This window comes from Lonchura striata, chromosome 3, assembly GCF_046129695.1.
Source record: "Lonchura striata isolate bLonStr1 chromosome 3, bLonStr1.mat, whole genome shotgun sequence".
Taxonomy (NCBI): domain Eukaryota; kingdom Metazoa; phylum Chordata; class Aves; order Passeriformes; family Estrildidae; genus Lonchura; species Lonchura striata.
In genome coordinates this window covers 99,389,134-99,403,476 of record NC_134605.1, presented here as the reverse complement: position 1 = coordinate 99,403,476, position 14,343 = coordinate 99,389,134, and the positions used below count along the sequence as shown (strand labels likewise).

The 14,343-nt window shown below is 43.8% G+C and overlaps 1 protein-coding gene across 4 annotated transcripts; it reads left to right on the top strand.

The window, feature by feature from the left end:
* The first annotated feature begins 1,854 nt into the window (after positions 1-1,854).
* On the top strand, positions 1,855-11,930 carry ODC1 (ornithine decarboxylase 1). 4 transcript variants are annotated; one of them, XM_021525413.3, is made up of 11 exons: positions 1,855-1,924; positions 5,171-5,316; positions 5,483-5,656; positions 5,822-5,994; positions 6,272-6,406; positions 6,561-6,642; positions 6,972-7,055; positions 8,329-8,491; positions 8,580-8,692; positions 8,963-9,177; positions 11,453-11,930. In XM_021525413.3, exons 2-11 carry the CDS (start codon positions 5,215-5,217, stop codon positions 11,592-11,594), a joined length of 1,383 nt encoding a protein of 460 aa, XP_021381088.2. In that variant the 5' UTR covers positions 1,855-1,924; positions 5,171-5,214; the 3' UTR covers positions 11,595-11,930. The 4 variants fall into 4 exon arrangements, with proteins under 4 accessions (XP_021381088.2, XP_021381083.2, XP_021381084.2 ...); XM_021525408.2 differs by lacking the exon at positions 1,855-1,924 and adding an exon at positions 2,184-2,358 and having other exon boundaries at positions 5,168-5,316; XM_021525409.2 differs by lacking the exon at positions 1,855-1,924 and adding an exon at positions 2,250-2,358.
* Positions 11,931-14,343: the final 2,413 nt, after the last annotated feature.

Sequence of the window (14,343 nt, the reverse complement as noted above, 5' to 3'; positions counted from 1 at the left end):
AGCCAAGGTCAGTCAGGCTGGGGACAGCCACAGGCTCATCTCAGCCCCAGCCAGAGGGGAGGAGGAGGAGAGTACCGGATTTGTGTTGGAGTGCTGGGGCCAAGTGATGGCCATTGTCCTTACCCGGACCACAGCCCCTGCTTTTGAGCCGGCTCAGTGAGCAGCTGGCTCCTGTGGTGGTGGCACAGCCCTTCCCTTCCCTCTCTGTCTGCTTTTCCAATGCTTAATTCCAACTCGAACTACTCTTTGATGCTGCAAACCTTGTTTATTCACAGTCAACAGAAGAAAAATGAAATTAAATTATATCTGCTGCCCACAGAGCCAAATCTAGAGGCATGTGAACCCCATTACTTGCCCTGTTAACTGGCAGGGGAGGTGGTGTGAAATTCCTCAGAGATTTTGATGAGTTATCTCAGCAAAGACAATGCTTGTGCAGCCCTGCTGCTCCAGAATTGCTGTTGAGGGCGGGTAGTGTCCTTAGGACCAGCTGACGTAGTTGCTACACATGGGGATGGTTTTTGGCACTCCTTGCTCTTATTTAGAAAACCTTCTGTAATTCATGCCTGAATGTGTGACGACAGAAACACACATCAAGTATATATAAATGTTTAAAATTCTTTAGGATATTTTGTTCCTTCTTTCAGTAAATTATTTTAACCAAAATCAGCACCTCTGTCCCCTGACATTTCTTTTGGCTGTGTCCCAGTTCACCTTTTGTTCATTATCTGCTTGATCTTGGTGTTTTCCTTTATTTCAATCCTTTAAGGAATTGTTTAGCAGTCCCAGCCTGGTGCCCTCCATCCCCAGCCCAGCTCCAGAAGGCAGGGAATATGGGGTGGACAAGGACATCCCATTTATCTAATTCTGCCTGAAATACAGTGGGTTTTCCAGCTGAGCTTGGTGAGAGTAGTGGAGGATGGAACCTCTGAGGTCAGTGAGCACAACCTTTTGGATATCTCCGTGAGAGCAACCCACACCCACAGCAGACAGCATTTCCCACCACTTTTCCCCATGTAGGATGGAGGGTTTTCTCTGCCTTGTCATGCTCACTCCCCAGCTCTGCAGGAGGGTAAGGGCTGACCAGATGTCTAATTTCAGAAAGCCATTAAAATAGCCTTCAGTGACTTGGAGATGGGGAACAGGAGTACCCTGAGCTCTGTCCTGCAGCATGTGCTGCAGAAAGGTTCCTTGTCTCTCTTATAAATTCTCCAGAGGTGGCTGGGTGCAAAAATCACTTTTTCAGCATGGCAAGGGCAGCTCCATCTTCCCACAAATATTGACAGGGCAGGAACTCAGTCCATAGGGCAAGGACTTAGTCCATCTACCATGAGGTGATGCTTGAACATTTTAAGAACATTTTAAGGAGAGGGGGAGAGGGGCAGAAATTGTCTGTCCTGACAAGGGCAGAAAGCACGGTCGTTCAGGGCTAAACCAAAAATGGATTGAAAGGATCAATTGATACTTTACACCTTCCATTTCTAAAACAAACTATTAATACAAAATAACCTTACAGTGAATACAGCTACCAGTGTCAGAACAAGAGAGGATGGAAAAACTGGCCAGTGTTACGGGAAGTGCTTTGTGTAACACCCTCGGTGGTCAGAGATGCAGGCAGCGGCAGCATCGCTGCGGACAGCCCAGGGGCTGCGAGAGCCGCACAAACTGGATGGCTCTGCCGCCCCACCGGCACGCCGAGCGTGACACACTCCGGGACCCCTGGCTCAGCAGCGCTTTCCTCCACCATCTGCCAAAGGCATCGCTTAAGCCGCAAACCTCCGGCCTCCTGCAGCCGCTTTTTCACGCTACGGCTGCGGTACCGACCCGGGAGTACCGACCCGGGAGAACCGAACCGGCGGCGGGGACGGCGCGGGCCATGCACCTGCTGGCCGCCGGCAAGGCTGGGGTCGCGCACATCACCCCGCAGGTGGATCGCGTCCCGGGCTGCCCCACGGGGGAAGGGCCCCGGGAGGGACACAGCCCGGCAGGGGCCGGGCCGGGCCGGGCCGAGCCGGGCGGGGCGGGCGGGGGGCGCACGGCGCCGTGCGCATGTTCGGCCGCACGTCACAATAGCGGCGGTGGGAGCGCGCCCGGTCCCAGCCGATCGCGGCTGGTTTGAGCTGGTGCGTTGCCACAGCGACGCCGCGGCGCTATAAATACGAGCGGGGCGGCCGTGGCGAAGCTTTGTCAGCCGCGGCGCCCCGCTCGCCCCGCCAGCCCCGCTCCTTCCTCCTCAGCCGGTCCGGCGCTGCCGCCCGGCTCCGCGCACCGCGCCCGGCTCGCAGGAGGAGGGGGAGGCGGCTCGGAGCGAGGGGATCGGCTGCCGCGGAGGCTTGACAGCAGCTCCGGCACCGCTGCGAGGTGAGGCGGGCGGCGGGATGTGCCGGGAGCGGGCGGGCGGCGGAAGCGGCGGCGCGGAGCCACGTGTCTGCGGGGCGCGGGCGAGCGGCGCGGCCCGGGCGCCGCTGCTGCCGCCGGGCACGGGGAATCCCCGGCTGCGGGCGGCCGTAAGGGCCAGATCGGCTCCCCGGCTCGCCTGGGGAGCATTGGCGGTGCTTTCCGGCAGCGGGGGAAGGGACGGCCCCGCCGTGGCCGCCGGGCTGTTTCCGGGGTGGGGAAAGGCAGGTGCGTGGCAGGAACCGGGCGTGAGGTGGCCGGGCTCGCTCTTGGGCCGAGCGGCTCCGGGGCGCTGTCCCCCTGCATACCCGGCGGGCACTGGCTTGGGTCGGGAGCGGATCGGACTCACAGGGTAGTTTGGGTTGGAAGGGACCTTAAAGACTATTAGTTCTAACTCTGCTTATGGCAGGGACAACTTGCACTAGACCCGGCTGTTCAGAGCCCCATCCGACCTGGCCTTGAATACCCCGAGGGATGGGGACGGAGCCCTTCTCCCGCGGAGCGCTGCTCCCCGCCGCAGGGTGATGTGAGCTGTAGTGAAGGTAGCTGTAGCTGACAGGCGTCTCCTCGGGAAGCCGCAGTGTCAGGCTCCGCTGCGGGAGCGGGTGGCTTTGCAGGGAGAAGGCGTCGGCGGGCGCAGGGCAGCGGCCCCGTCCGTGCGCACCGCAGCGCTCTGCAGGCCCCGGAGTCAGGGGCGCCTCGGGCACCTTTTCTAGACGCAGCTTGGCTGTTTGAGTACGGAGCCTGCAGGCGTGACTCAGCTCTAAGTACAGCTGCTAAATAGGGGAATGTTCTGGAGAACAAATTCTAAATGAGCATAAATTGCCTTTCTTCTGGAGAGCTGCAGACACTTTGCACACAGTCCAAATAGAAATATCCTTTGGGAGGCTACAGTTTGCATCTACATGATCGTGTTCTGTCTGTGTGCTGTGTAATTACACTGTAGTTAAAACTGGGCAATGAGGTGGAGATGGAAAGCTTGCAAGAACTTCTTAACAAAATCTGTTGTGGCTAGTAATAGTAATTTCCCTTTTACATGTTAAAAGTGCTGTTCATGCAGTTCTCTGCAGAGGGGAGGTTAAACTAAATTCTTCCTGATGGTGTTCACATCTCTTAATCACAGCTGAAGTCCCTGAACTGCTTTCTGCAAAGCTGCAAGTCTGTGATGAGATGCAACTTCTTAGTAACAAGCACCTTCCTGAGAAGTGTTTAATTTGCTATTTCTCGTGGTCCTTTCAAAGAGGCTTTAAAGAGAAGACTTTAATCCAGCTTGTGGCAGAATTATCACTGCACGTGAATGAGGGCAGAAGGAGAATGAGGTTCAATGGATTGCTGGGTTTATTAGAAGCAAAGCTTAATCTAGTTTGAATCTCAAATTTGATTTGTGTCTGATAAGTGAGAAATTATCAAAATGTACAAAGTAGTTCTTGTTGCCATATGTTTTTGAAGGTTGAAATTAAGTATAACTGCTGATGTTTCAAAGTTATTCAATAAAATTCAATGAATGTTGTTATATGCATGTATGGAATTAATGATTCTGTTGCTTTTAGAAACTTGTTAATCTGTAGCAGCTATAAAACATCCTTTTTCAATTGGTTTGTAGCCAGACTTTTTGAAAGAAAGGAAATGGTAGCATAATATTAGTGAGTAATTCAGAGTTTGCATAATTCTCAGTCCTAGTCTGTATGACTAGTTTGAGTGTAAAAATTGCTGAGAGAAGGAAGAGGGCTGGACCTGTTACATGAAACCGTATCTTCCCAACGAGTGACTTGCAATGCTGAGGTCTTTGAAAAGTAGCATGCACTCTGCTTAACAGCTTGATGGAGAATGCTGTTGTTCTGTATTTGGACTACCCAGTGAAAGGGTGGTCCATGGACTTCATGAGTCATGGATGGCAGAGGAGTGTGCTTTTGCTCTTTAGTTCTAGTCCTCAAGGGACTTTCTACTTGGCAGGTATATTTCTGTTAGCAATGAAGATTTGTGATGGACTGCTGTAAGATTTTGTTCTAAAGTACTAATTGGGATCCCTGTTAAGGCTTTGTGTGCAGGTGAGAGTTATGGACTAATCTCAAAGTGTGTGTCTGCCACTCATGACAGCTGAGGTTCGCTTGTAGCTTGGAGGTCATGGGTAGAATAGGGAAACTCTAATGTCCAACAAAGCAACTTCAAGGAAAACCCTGTTCTCATGTCTGCTTTATGCATAATCTGAACTGTATTGAGAATGCAGATATTTACCTGGCTTGGATCTAATGAGAGTTGGCACTACTCAGAAGTCATTAAAGTCTTGCATTCTGTTGGCAATAACAAGTAAACCCTTTCTTCTGAAACTGGTGAGCTAAAATAGTGCTTAGGAGTTGTTAAAAAAAAAAAGTCATAAGTAGACACTAGCCATAATATTAATAGCTCTGATGTGGAGGTGAAGGAAAAAAGAGCAGAAACTTCCAGGGAGCCACACTAATAACTGACAGTATTTATTTGATTTTTTTTTTCTTTGAGCAGATTCAGAACATCATAGAATTGTTGAATAGAGGAGAATTTGCCTTCCACCTAGAAAGATTATTTTGGCCTGCCTCCTTGGTTCTGATTACATCTGTTCTGTCATTATGCAAGTGTCTAATCTATGCACCTATTAGTGATCACTGTAGGAGCTGTATAATTTTAAATTATATGAGCACAAGTAGTGGTCGTGTAATGACTACATAAATCTAAGTGAAGTGTTGAATGTAAACTATATGAATTCAAATTAAGTAATTAACTTTTTTTTTTATCCCAGCAGTTCATACCCAAGTCCTTTCACATAAACCTGAAGTCTTAGAAGTCATGAGTAACTTCAGCAAAGAAGAATTTGAGTTGACCTTCCTTGATGAAGGCTTTACTGCCAAGGATATCCTTGACCAAAAAATAAATGAAGTGTCATCTTCTGTAAGTATGAGGGGAAAACCACTACATTTCATGATGCTGCAGACATAGAAACTAATAGAACAAGTTGTCCTTGCAAATGATCCACAAGACAGCCCCCTAAAATGCTGACCTCTAGGCTTATCCTGTTATCTGTTGTTTGTAATGTTAAGATGTGTGTTTGCTCTAGGATGATAAAGATGCCTTCTATGTTGCTGACCTCGGGGACATTGTGAAGAAGCACGTGCGGTGGCATAAGGCCCTTCCTCGGGTGACCCCCTTCTATGCTGTAAAATGCAACGACAGCAAAGCTGTTGTGAAGACACTTGCTGTTCTTGGGGCAGGATTTGATTGTGCCAGTAAGGTGAGATCTCAACTATCTTCTGATCTGTGATGTTGGTATCTGTTCAGCCTTACAAGATGCTTGTATAAAATTAAGCAAAACCAAGTGGTGTTGCTTTTGTTGTTCTGATGACATTGATCATCTATCTAGAAGTGTCTTCTGCAATGTAATCTGTTCTCTCTTCAGACTGAAATACAGCTGGTACAGAGCATTGGTGTGCCTCCTGAGCGAATAATATATGCAAATCCCTGCAAACAAGTATCACAAATCAAACATGCTGCCAGCAGTGGTGTGCAGATGATGACATTTGATAGTGAAGTAGAACTAATGAAAGTTGCAAGGGCCCATCCAAAAGCCAAGTAAGTAATGGTAATTGTTCTATAATTCTTCCATGGGTTCCCAAGATACAGAAATACCTGCTTTATCTGGAACTTGTTCTTCATTAGTTTAAGGTAGTCTGCAAAACTGAAATAATAAACCTACTTTTAACCAATGAAATGTAACCTTGTAGAGTTTCCTGGCGCTTTAGGAAGAGATACACAGAGCTTTAAGCTCTGTCTCATTCTGAGATCATACCTGCCTGTTGATGATGTCTGTTATACTGAAACTTAACTCCTCATTTTTTCCTGTTTCTAGGTTAGTCTTGCGCATTACCACCGATGACTCCAAAGCAGTCTGTCGTCTGAGTGTTAAATTTGGAGCTACACTTAAGACTAGCAGGCTTCTTCTGGAGCGTGCAAAAGAACTTGACCTTGCCATTGTTGGAGTTAGGTGAGCTGACGGTATCAAAATATAGTACTAAATAAGTTTCCTTTAAATGGTGTACCTGACAATAGAGATGCCTTTGCATGTGATGACAGGAGTTTATACAAAACTTCTTGACTAATGTGCCAAATAGCAACTGATATTTTGTATCTTTCTGTAGTTTCCACGTTGGAAGTGGATGTACAGACCCAGAGACCTTTGTTCAAGCCATTTCTGATGCCCGTTGTGTGTTTGATATGGGAGTAAGTCTAGTTCTACTTTCTCTGGGACTATGGCTCAACTGTTGTGGCAAAACTGAATGAAGTGTACAACTGTTATGGGGTTAAAAGCTAGCAAAGTCACTGACTTGATGTTGTAGGTGTTTTATAGGTCCTAGTCACTTACTTTGACGAGCTTGGCAATACTAAAATTGGCAGCTCAGACTCAAATTACTGTTACTCGAACATGTGTTTGCTCTGTTTCAAGTGTTAATGAAATGACTTCACATTACTTTTTAAGATAATATGATAAATTATAAACTGATGTAAATTATAAACTTTTCTTGACAGTGTTGCTGTTCATATCATTTTAGGCTGAACTTGGCTTCAGTATGTATCTGCTTGATATTGGTGGTGGCTTCCCTGGCTCTGAAGATGTCAAGCTTAAATTTGAAGAGGTACAGTTTTGCTGAGAGGTTCTCAGTTGTGGAGTCTTTGAGTGTTGATCTGGATTAAATAAAATCTTGCTTTTTCTGTTTGTATGCAGGCACATTTTGCAAAAATGCATGTGCTTGGTCAGAAATGTAACTAAGAGGGAAAGAGGAATTAATCTGAAAACTAGAAATTAGATTAGTTCAGTAGATACATAGCTAAATGACTGTACAAACATGTGGAAGTCTCAACAAAGAAAAAATGGTTTTAATTACAGGCTTGATTCTTACTGGCACAGACTTCTTCCAGTTGTTGCTGTATTTCAGACTGAATAGATGGGTACTACTCCCAAATAGGGTGAAAGGGTAGTCCTGAACCCATACTGTCCTTAGGGGGTGGCAGCATATGAGATCAGCATTGGATCTGATCGAGGTCTAGCTTTTGGATAATTTTTAAGTTGTTCAGTGTTTTCCAGTCTGCTTTACCTCAGTAATAGCTCTGCTGTTGGAAGAGACAAGGGGGCTGCATATTGATGGGACTTCCACTTAAAGCAGTATTGTCAGAGCACCTTGCCTTCTAACCCAGGGAGGTGTTAGATGTTACATATTAGCACAAGGATACAGTGGGTTACATAAAAAGTTTTCTTACAATAGTGTGAGCTAACATTGTAGCCCTTTTGGTACCTCCTAAGGAAGTCTGGCTTCTCTTAGTTCAGTATGTGCACTAAGATGTGAGGCATCAAAAGCAAATTATGTCATTGGGCTCCACGGCGTGATAGTCATGTTGTGGTTGGAGGCAGCTTCAGAACCTGGAAATCACTGTTCATAAAGGCAACTGAATTGCAGCTATGATAGTAAAACTCTCTGTATGCTTATATCCCATGAGATGACATCTTTAGGATTTAGTAAGCTGTGGAATAGTGCATAAGTAGCAGCACTGTAAGTGGACTACAAATCAAATTTGGAGTCTGGAGACTTGCAGGGCATTAATGACGGTTTAATGAGCCTAGGAGGGGTGATTTCCTTCAGCCTCAAACATGACTTGTTTTGTTACTTAAACTTTAAGCTGCAAGTGGCATCTACTTTTGTCGCATTGTATTTAGTATATAGTACATTTAATTGCAAACAAGATTTTGAATGAGAAAAAGCAAAAGCAGTCAAAAGAAATTACAATGGATGTTAATAGAGGTTACATGTTTCACTAGTATATAATTTTGAATTTGAGGGTCTTCTCAGACTTCTAAGGTAGCACCTGAGTAGCTGCTGAAATATTAATACTGGCATCTGATTTTTTCCCTAGATCACAAGTGTAATCAACCCAGCACTGGATAAATACTTCCCTTCAGATTCTGGAATAAATATTATTGCAGAGCCAGGAAGATACTATGTTGCATCAGCATTCACACTGGCAGTCAACATCATTGCAAAGAAAATCATGTTAAAGGAGCAAACAGGTTCTGATGGTATGTAAATCAAGACCTAGACTTAGATCTAGCTAACTGTGTGTGTCTTTCCAAGACTTTTTCTCACTGGTGTCTCGACTTCTTCCAGATGAAGATGATGCCAATGACAAAACTGTTATGTACTATGTGAATGATGGGGTCTATGGATCATTCAACTGCATCTTGTATGATCATGCACATGTTAAGCCAGTCCTGCAAAAGGTATGCCTGTTCAGAAATACCACATACCAGTCACATATCATGGGTGTAGGAGAATCCTTGTCACAGCAGTCACTTCTCAGTTCACCGCTCCTTTCATGTTGCCAGACTCTGGTAACTTATGAAGAATACAGTGGAATTAAGTTAAAGCCATAGGTGAAGAACCTGCAAGCAGCTCTTCCTTTTCTTCAGAAGGGGAATGTTACACCATGTTATTACTTCTGGAAGCTCTGTTTTGATAGTCAAATAATTAAACTCCACTCTCTTCTTTAGCGGCCTAAGCCAGATGACAGCTGCTACTCCTGCAGCATTTGGGGACCAACCTGTGATGGCTTAGATCGGATTGTTGAGCGGTTTAATATGCCAGAGCTGCAAGTTGGTGACTGGATCCTGTTTGAAAACATGGGTGCCTATACTGTTGCAGCAGCTTCTACTTTCAATGGATTCCAGAGGCCAACAATACACTATGTGATGTCAAGACCAGCATGGTTAGTAACTTAAGTATCTTGAGCCTCAGTACTTCTGAGATCACTGTGATAAACAGCTTGTATCAGTTGGCTACCCCTTAACAGGCAAGGGTAGTTTTGGTGCCACAGCTCTTGTAAAACCTCCTGGTGTGGAAGAAGGCAGTGCCTCTGAAGGTTTTTGTTGTGTGGTTAAAAAAATGCTGATGCTACTAATTACTTTTCTCTGTTGTACACACTTATAGGAGAGATGCTTTTAAAGGGGTAACGTTAGGAGACTTCACTTATCTGGATTCTAGCTATTTTCACTATTGTACAACATACAGAATCATTATGAATTCTTTACATTTAGCTTCTGTGACTTGTAATCAGAGACCAGTCAATCACAGTTATAATATGTTGTCTTCTAAATTAGTAGCTTATTAAATCCTGACTGCAAGATGCAGGGATATTCAACAGTGTTGCTTCACAGTGTGATCTCTATGTTTGTTTGAGAGCTATTCCTTGGTTTAGGTTGAGCTCTGGCTCAGTGCTCAGTGCAGAGTGCTAGATCTCCAATGGAAGTTATTAAGCAGGTAAGTAAAGAAAGCAGGACTACCTTTTAAGTGCAAGAATACTGTGAAAGTGTTACTTAAACAGCAGTTTAAAGACAGTGCAAGACAGGTTAATGGATTTCTCCTTCTGTAAAAGGAAGCCCTTACCTCTCTACTGGTGTCTGATCTGCCTGCTGAACTGGCAGAGGATTTTTGGGCAGATGTGTTAGCCTAAAGCATGATTAGCTCTGCCATTAGGTTGTTTTTGAATATATTGAAAATCTTTAAGTTCAAGGGAATTCCTGACATAAAGTAAGAGGAAGCTTCTTCTATTCTTCTACTAATCTGCTAGTATGAGCAGGGTTTGTATTTCTTCTTAGTGAAACCTCCAGTTGATTTAAGCATTTTTCAAAACACTTGAAGCTTTAGACTTCCTTTAACACTCCAAAACTGTCTAATTGAACGAAAAATTGCTCTGTGGGAGAATAATTTGCTTTTTCAATGTGATACTAGGTTGCTGTTGAAATTTAATACTTGGTCTGAGGCATGCTGAGCTTAATTATGTAAACATAACTGTAATCCAAGGCCACAGCACAGCCCTCTTTCAGGCCTATTTGTGTTTTCTGTTTTGGCAAGAGAATTCTGTGATAAAGGCTGGCCCTTAACTGAGAGGCATGCATCAGTGAGATAATGCAGATCTTTCTAGGACAGGCAAAAGTCTTGTGGAATGTTATCTACAAATTCTGAAGGTGAACAACTAAATTTGTGACTAGAAACTATGTAAGATAAAGGGCAAGATGATTACATTTGTGTAAGTAAAATCCAGTAATACATGAGGAGCCATGCAATGGCACAACTGTTTGCCTTGCATACCTAAGATAACTAGAACTATAAGATGACACCAAGCTGAGTGTTGCTGTTGCCACCCCTCTGGGATGGGATGCCACCTGAGGGACTAGGACAGGTTTGAGAAGGGGGACCATGGGAATCTCATGAAGTTTAACAAGACAAAGTTCTAAGTGCTGTACCTGGATGGGGACAACTCCTGGTATGAATCCAAGCTGGAGGATGAGCAGATCCAGAGGAACCCTGCTGAGAAGGACTTGAGGGATGCTGTGGGTGGGAGGCTGGACATGATCCAGCCATGTGCCCTTGCAGCCCAGAAAGCCAAACGTGTCCTGGGCTGCATCCAAACATTTCTATGAGTCTATGAACTAAGTCAAAAAACTCAGTCAACTGAATTTCTTATGAGGTTGTGTTTTAGTACAACTCCTGTCTGAGTATGGAAGGAATTGCTTGGTTCTTACTGGTCTGGTCAACTCCTTTATAATTCTAGTCTGTTATCCATACTTTTCCTTGATTCAAATTACCCAGTAATGTGAGGGTGTGGGATAAGTGACAGTCAAGTTGTCAGGGATTTTCACATCTGAAATTGTAAACTATTGAGCACTAAGTTAGTAAATCTGTATAGCATGAGGTATACAGATGTAGCTGTATAGGTGCATCTTTGCAAATCTTAATCCTATACAGAAATGGTAAAATCAGCTTGGTATGGGCACTTACCCTAAGCCTAGCCAGCCACAAGTGACCTGCATGGATTCTGCTTTCATTATTTTTAGGTTTTTTTAATAATATCAGGATTGCAGGTGATGCATAAAGAATTCATTTCCTACTCACTCGCATTTTAAAAAAAATGTACCTCACATTTTTAGGTAGATTTAGTGAAACAGTTTTTGACTCACTTTTTTTTTTTTTTTTCTTTCTAGGCAACTAATGCAGCAGATCAAGGAGCAAGGGTTCCTAGCTGAGGTGGAAGAGCAGGATGTTGCTAGTCTGCCAGTCTCTTGTGCCTGGGAAAGTGGAATTGAATATCCAGCAACTTGTGCTTCAGCTAGTATTAATGTATAGGTAATATTTAGTAACTAAGTGCAAGGTTAGGCATTGAATTTAGGGCATTTGGGGGACTGTTAACTTAATTGTTGGTAGAATTTTTAAGTGTTTTTTTTAACATTTAGGTTTGGCATAAATGCAAGAAAAATGACTAGGAGATGGGTCACAATTATCTGTGTTCCTATGGAAACTATTTCAATATTGTTTTATATGGATTTTTATTCACTTTTCATGTATGCTACTAAAGACTGACCCTCAACTGTCAAACAAGTATTTGTAGCTTGTGTATGGCAGAATGGGCTAAGCTTAGTGCTTTGTGACCTACCTGTTTTAAAATAAAGTATATTGAAATAACTGGTCCTGTGTTTCATTAATCTGTAGAAAATAAATGTGTCATGGATGGCTCTTACAGCATATATGAGGCCAAACCACATGCTGCAAGCCCAGAACTTACTAATAAACGGATCTCCCCTACCCTTGCCCTCCCAGCTGAAGTGAAGGAAACCCCCTCAAATGGGTAGGGAAACTGAATTGTTGTTTTTCATATGTGGTTAGAAGAAGGTTGACTATCAACAAATTTAATACTGTGTGAATTCAGATTTGTTTTTCACTACTGAACATGTGTGTACCAAGTTGCACATTGCAGGTTCATTGCAGTGCTGTTTCCTGTGGCCAGCACTGGTGGCTGTTTATAAACATACTAGTCATTAATGAGAGAATACAGCACAGGCTCCACAAGTGGCACATTGCTTGTTATGTATGTGAGAACTAAAATATGTTACAGGAAAACCCAGGAAGCTGAAACTGGCTGACAGGCTCTCTGGCCTGTGTTGCCTAGGGCTTTAGTACAAAAGAGATAAGAAATGGAACTTGACATCTTTTGTATGTGCAATACGATTAGAACTCTTAAAAGGTTTGTTACCCTTCTGCCTTTGGATTAAATGTGATAGCTCCTAGTATTTACTGCCTAGTGTCATCTAATACAGGGGCTGTTGGTGGTAAAATAGTCTGCTTATTGAAGCAGAGCATTCTGACTTATGTTTAACCTGTGTTAGTTTGCTGCCACTTTTTGCACTAAAATTAGAAGGATAAACTATTTGGTCCTAGAGCTGGTTTTGATGTATTTGCCAGAAGCATACCATAGCAAATGCCCGATGTGAAAAGAGAAAGATCTTAATGTATCAAGTAAATACTTAAAGCTTAAGCTAACTTGGAATAAGTGTTAAAATTTGAAAGGTTGTCCAAAGGTTGGTGCTGCTGATAGAAACACTGACTTTAGCAAGAAGAGAAATAAATCTGTTTTTTAGCTGCGTACAAGCAGCTCTGAAAGGCAATGTTTAACCTCCATTCTGTGCTTCCAGCAGAAACTCCATTAGCTGAATTAGTAAGGTAAACAAGATTTACAGTACCTCATTCCAGAGTCTCTTGAAGCATCCCAAGTGACTTTCTTTATTCTGAGCTTCAAGCTTGTAATTAAAATAGCACTTGCCTTTATGCCTATGTATATGGTAGACTCCAGTACATACACATAGTGGTGCCATAGGCTTGATCTCATAGAAACTCACTGCATCCAAACCAGGGTTTCCGTTAGCTTCTCCAAATTCAACTGGAAATGTAGTGATTCTTACATGTAAACAGAGGTAGGAAATGGTAACTAAATGTTAATACTGTAACAATTCCACATCTTGCTCTGTGAGAGCTAAGTGCATTTGAACAGGTAGGCAGAAAATACACTCTGAGGTGCTGCAATTGTCTAAAGGAGATGTAACTACTTTTTCAAAGTGCCTATTTGAAGGTTGGGGTTGTTCTGAGTCAGAAGGGAGTTGAGTTGTAGTGAGACCTTATGTGCTATGTGCAGTCTTGCTGGGCAAGTGGCACAATCTGCCTCCCTCTACTTGCAGCCCATCTCCATATTTGGAGACCATCTCCAGCAGGTAGTTTGAAGGCAATCACTTATGGAAACTAGTTAGTGAGCTTCACGGAGAAGAAGTTGGCAGGCTGCCAGTTAAATTTCTTTATCTGCATTTAACTTGGTTATTTTAGCCATTTCACTGGGTTTTGTCTCAAAAATGCAAAATGTACGTTTCTGCTGGAGGCCAGAACTGTAGAAATGTGCTAACCAGCATTTTGCTCAATCTGATGTTCCACCAAAAGGGATGTAGCTGACTGTAGTTCTTTACCTTTCTCTCCTATGGCAGATATGTCATAGACCTGGCTGATGCTCTCCAAGCCATGTCTAACAAGTGTGTCAAGTGTTTAAAAAGGCTAATCTGAAGCAGGTTCTGTATTAAAAAACCCCAATGGATTTTGCCAAGGGACTTTTAGTACTTTCTGGAAGTAGTAAGTGTTTACAATAATGCTGGTGTGTCTTTAAGCAAGACTTAACTTTCTCAGGTTATGCTGAACACGTTCTGGACTTTGGGATACTTCATCTCACAGCTTCCTGGCTTCTACAGAATCTTAGTTGACCATTTGTTAATTGACTTTAAAATAACCCAAGTGACAGTAGTTGGTGACTATGGGCATTCTCTACAATCCACAGCAGGTAAATTTGTTCCTTGCTGGAGCAAGGACCATGTAGGACAGCAAAGACATAACTAAGAAGTGAGCTCCCCTCGACCTCCCCATGATGGCCTTTTGGGACATTAAAGCCTTTGCTCTCTTTTGCTGTGTTTATTAATCAAATCCAGTTGTTCTAAGTGCACATCTTAATTATTCCTCCCTGGGGCAGGCTTGTCTGATACAGGAGGAAGGGAGGAGCTGCATG

Bases quoted from the DNA above. Each gene is read 5' to 3' on its own strand.
- ODC1 (XM_021525413.3), top strand. From the start codon at position 5,215: ATGAGTAACTTCAGCAAAGAAGAATTTGAGTTGACCTTCCTTGATGAA. The intron at 5,995-6,271 runs GTAAGTAATGGT...TCCTGTTTCTAG, and splicing joins AGGGCCCATCCAAAAGCCAA to GTTAGTCTTGCGCATTACCA. The intron at 7,056-8,328 runs GTACAGTTTTGC...TTTTTTCCCTAG, and splicing joins TCAAGCTTAAATTTGAAGAG to ATCACAAGTGTAATCAACCC.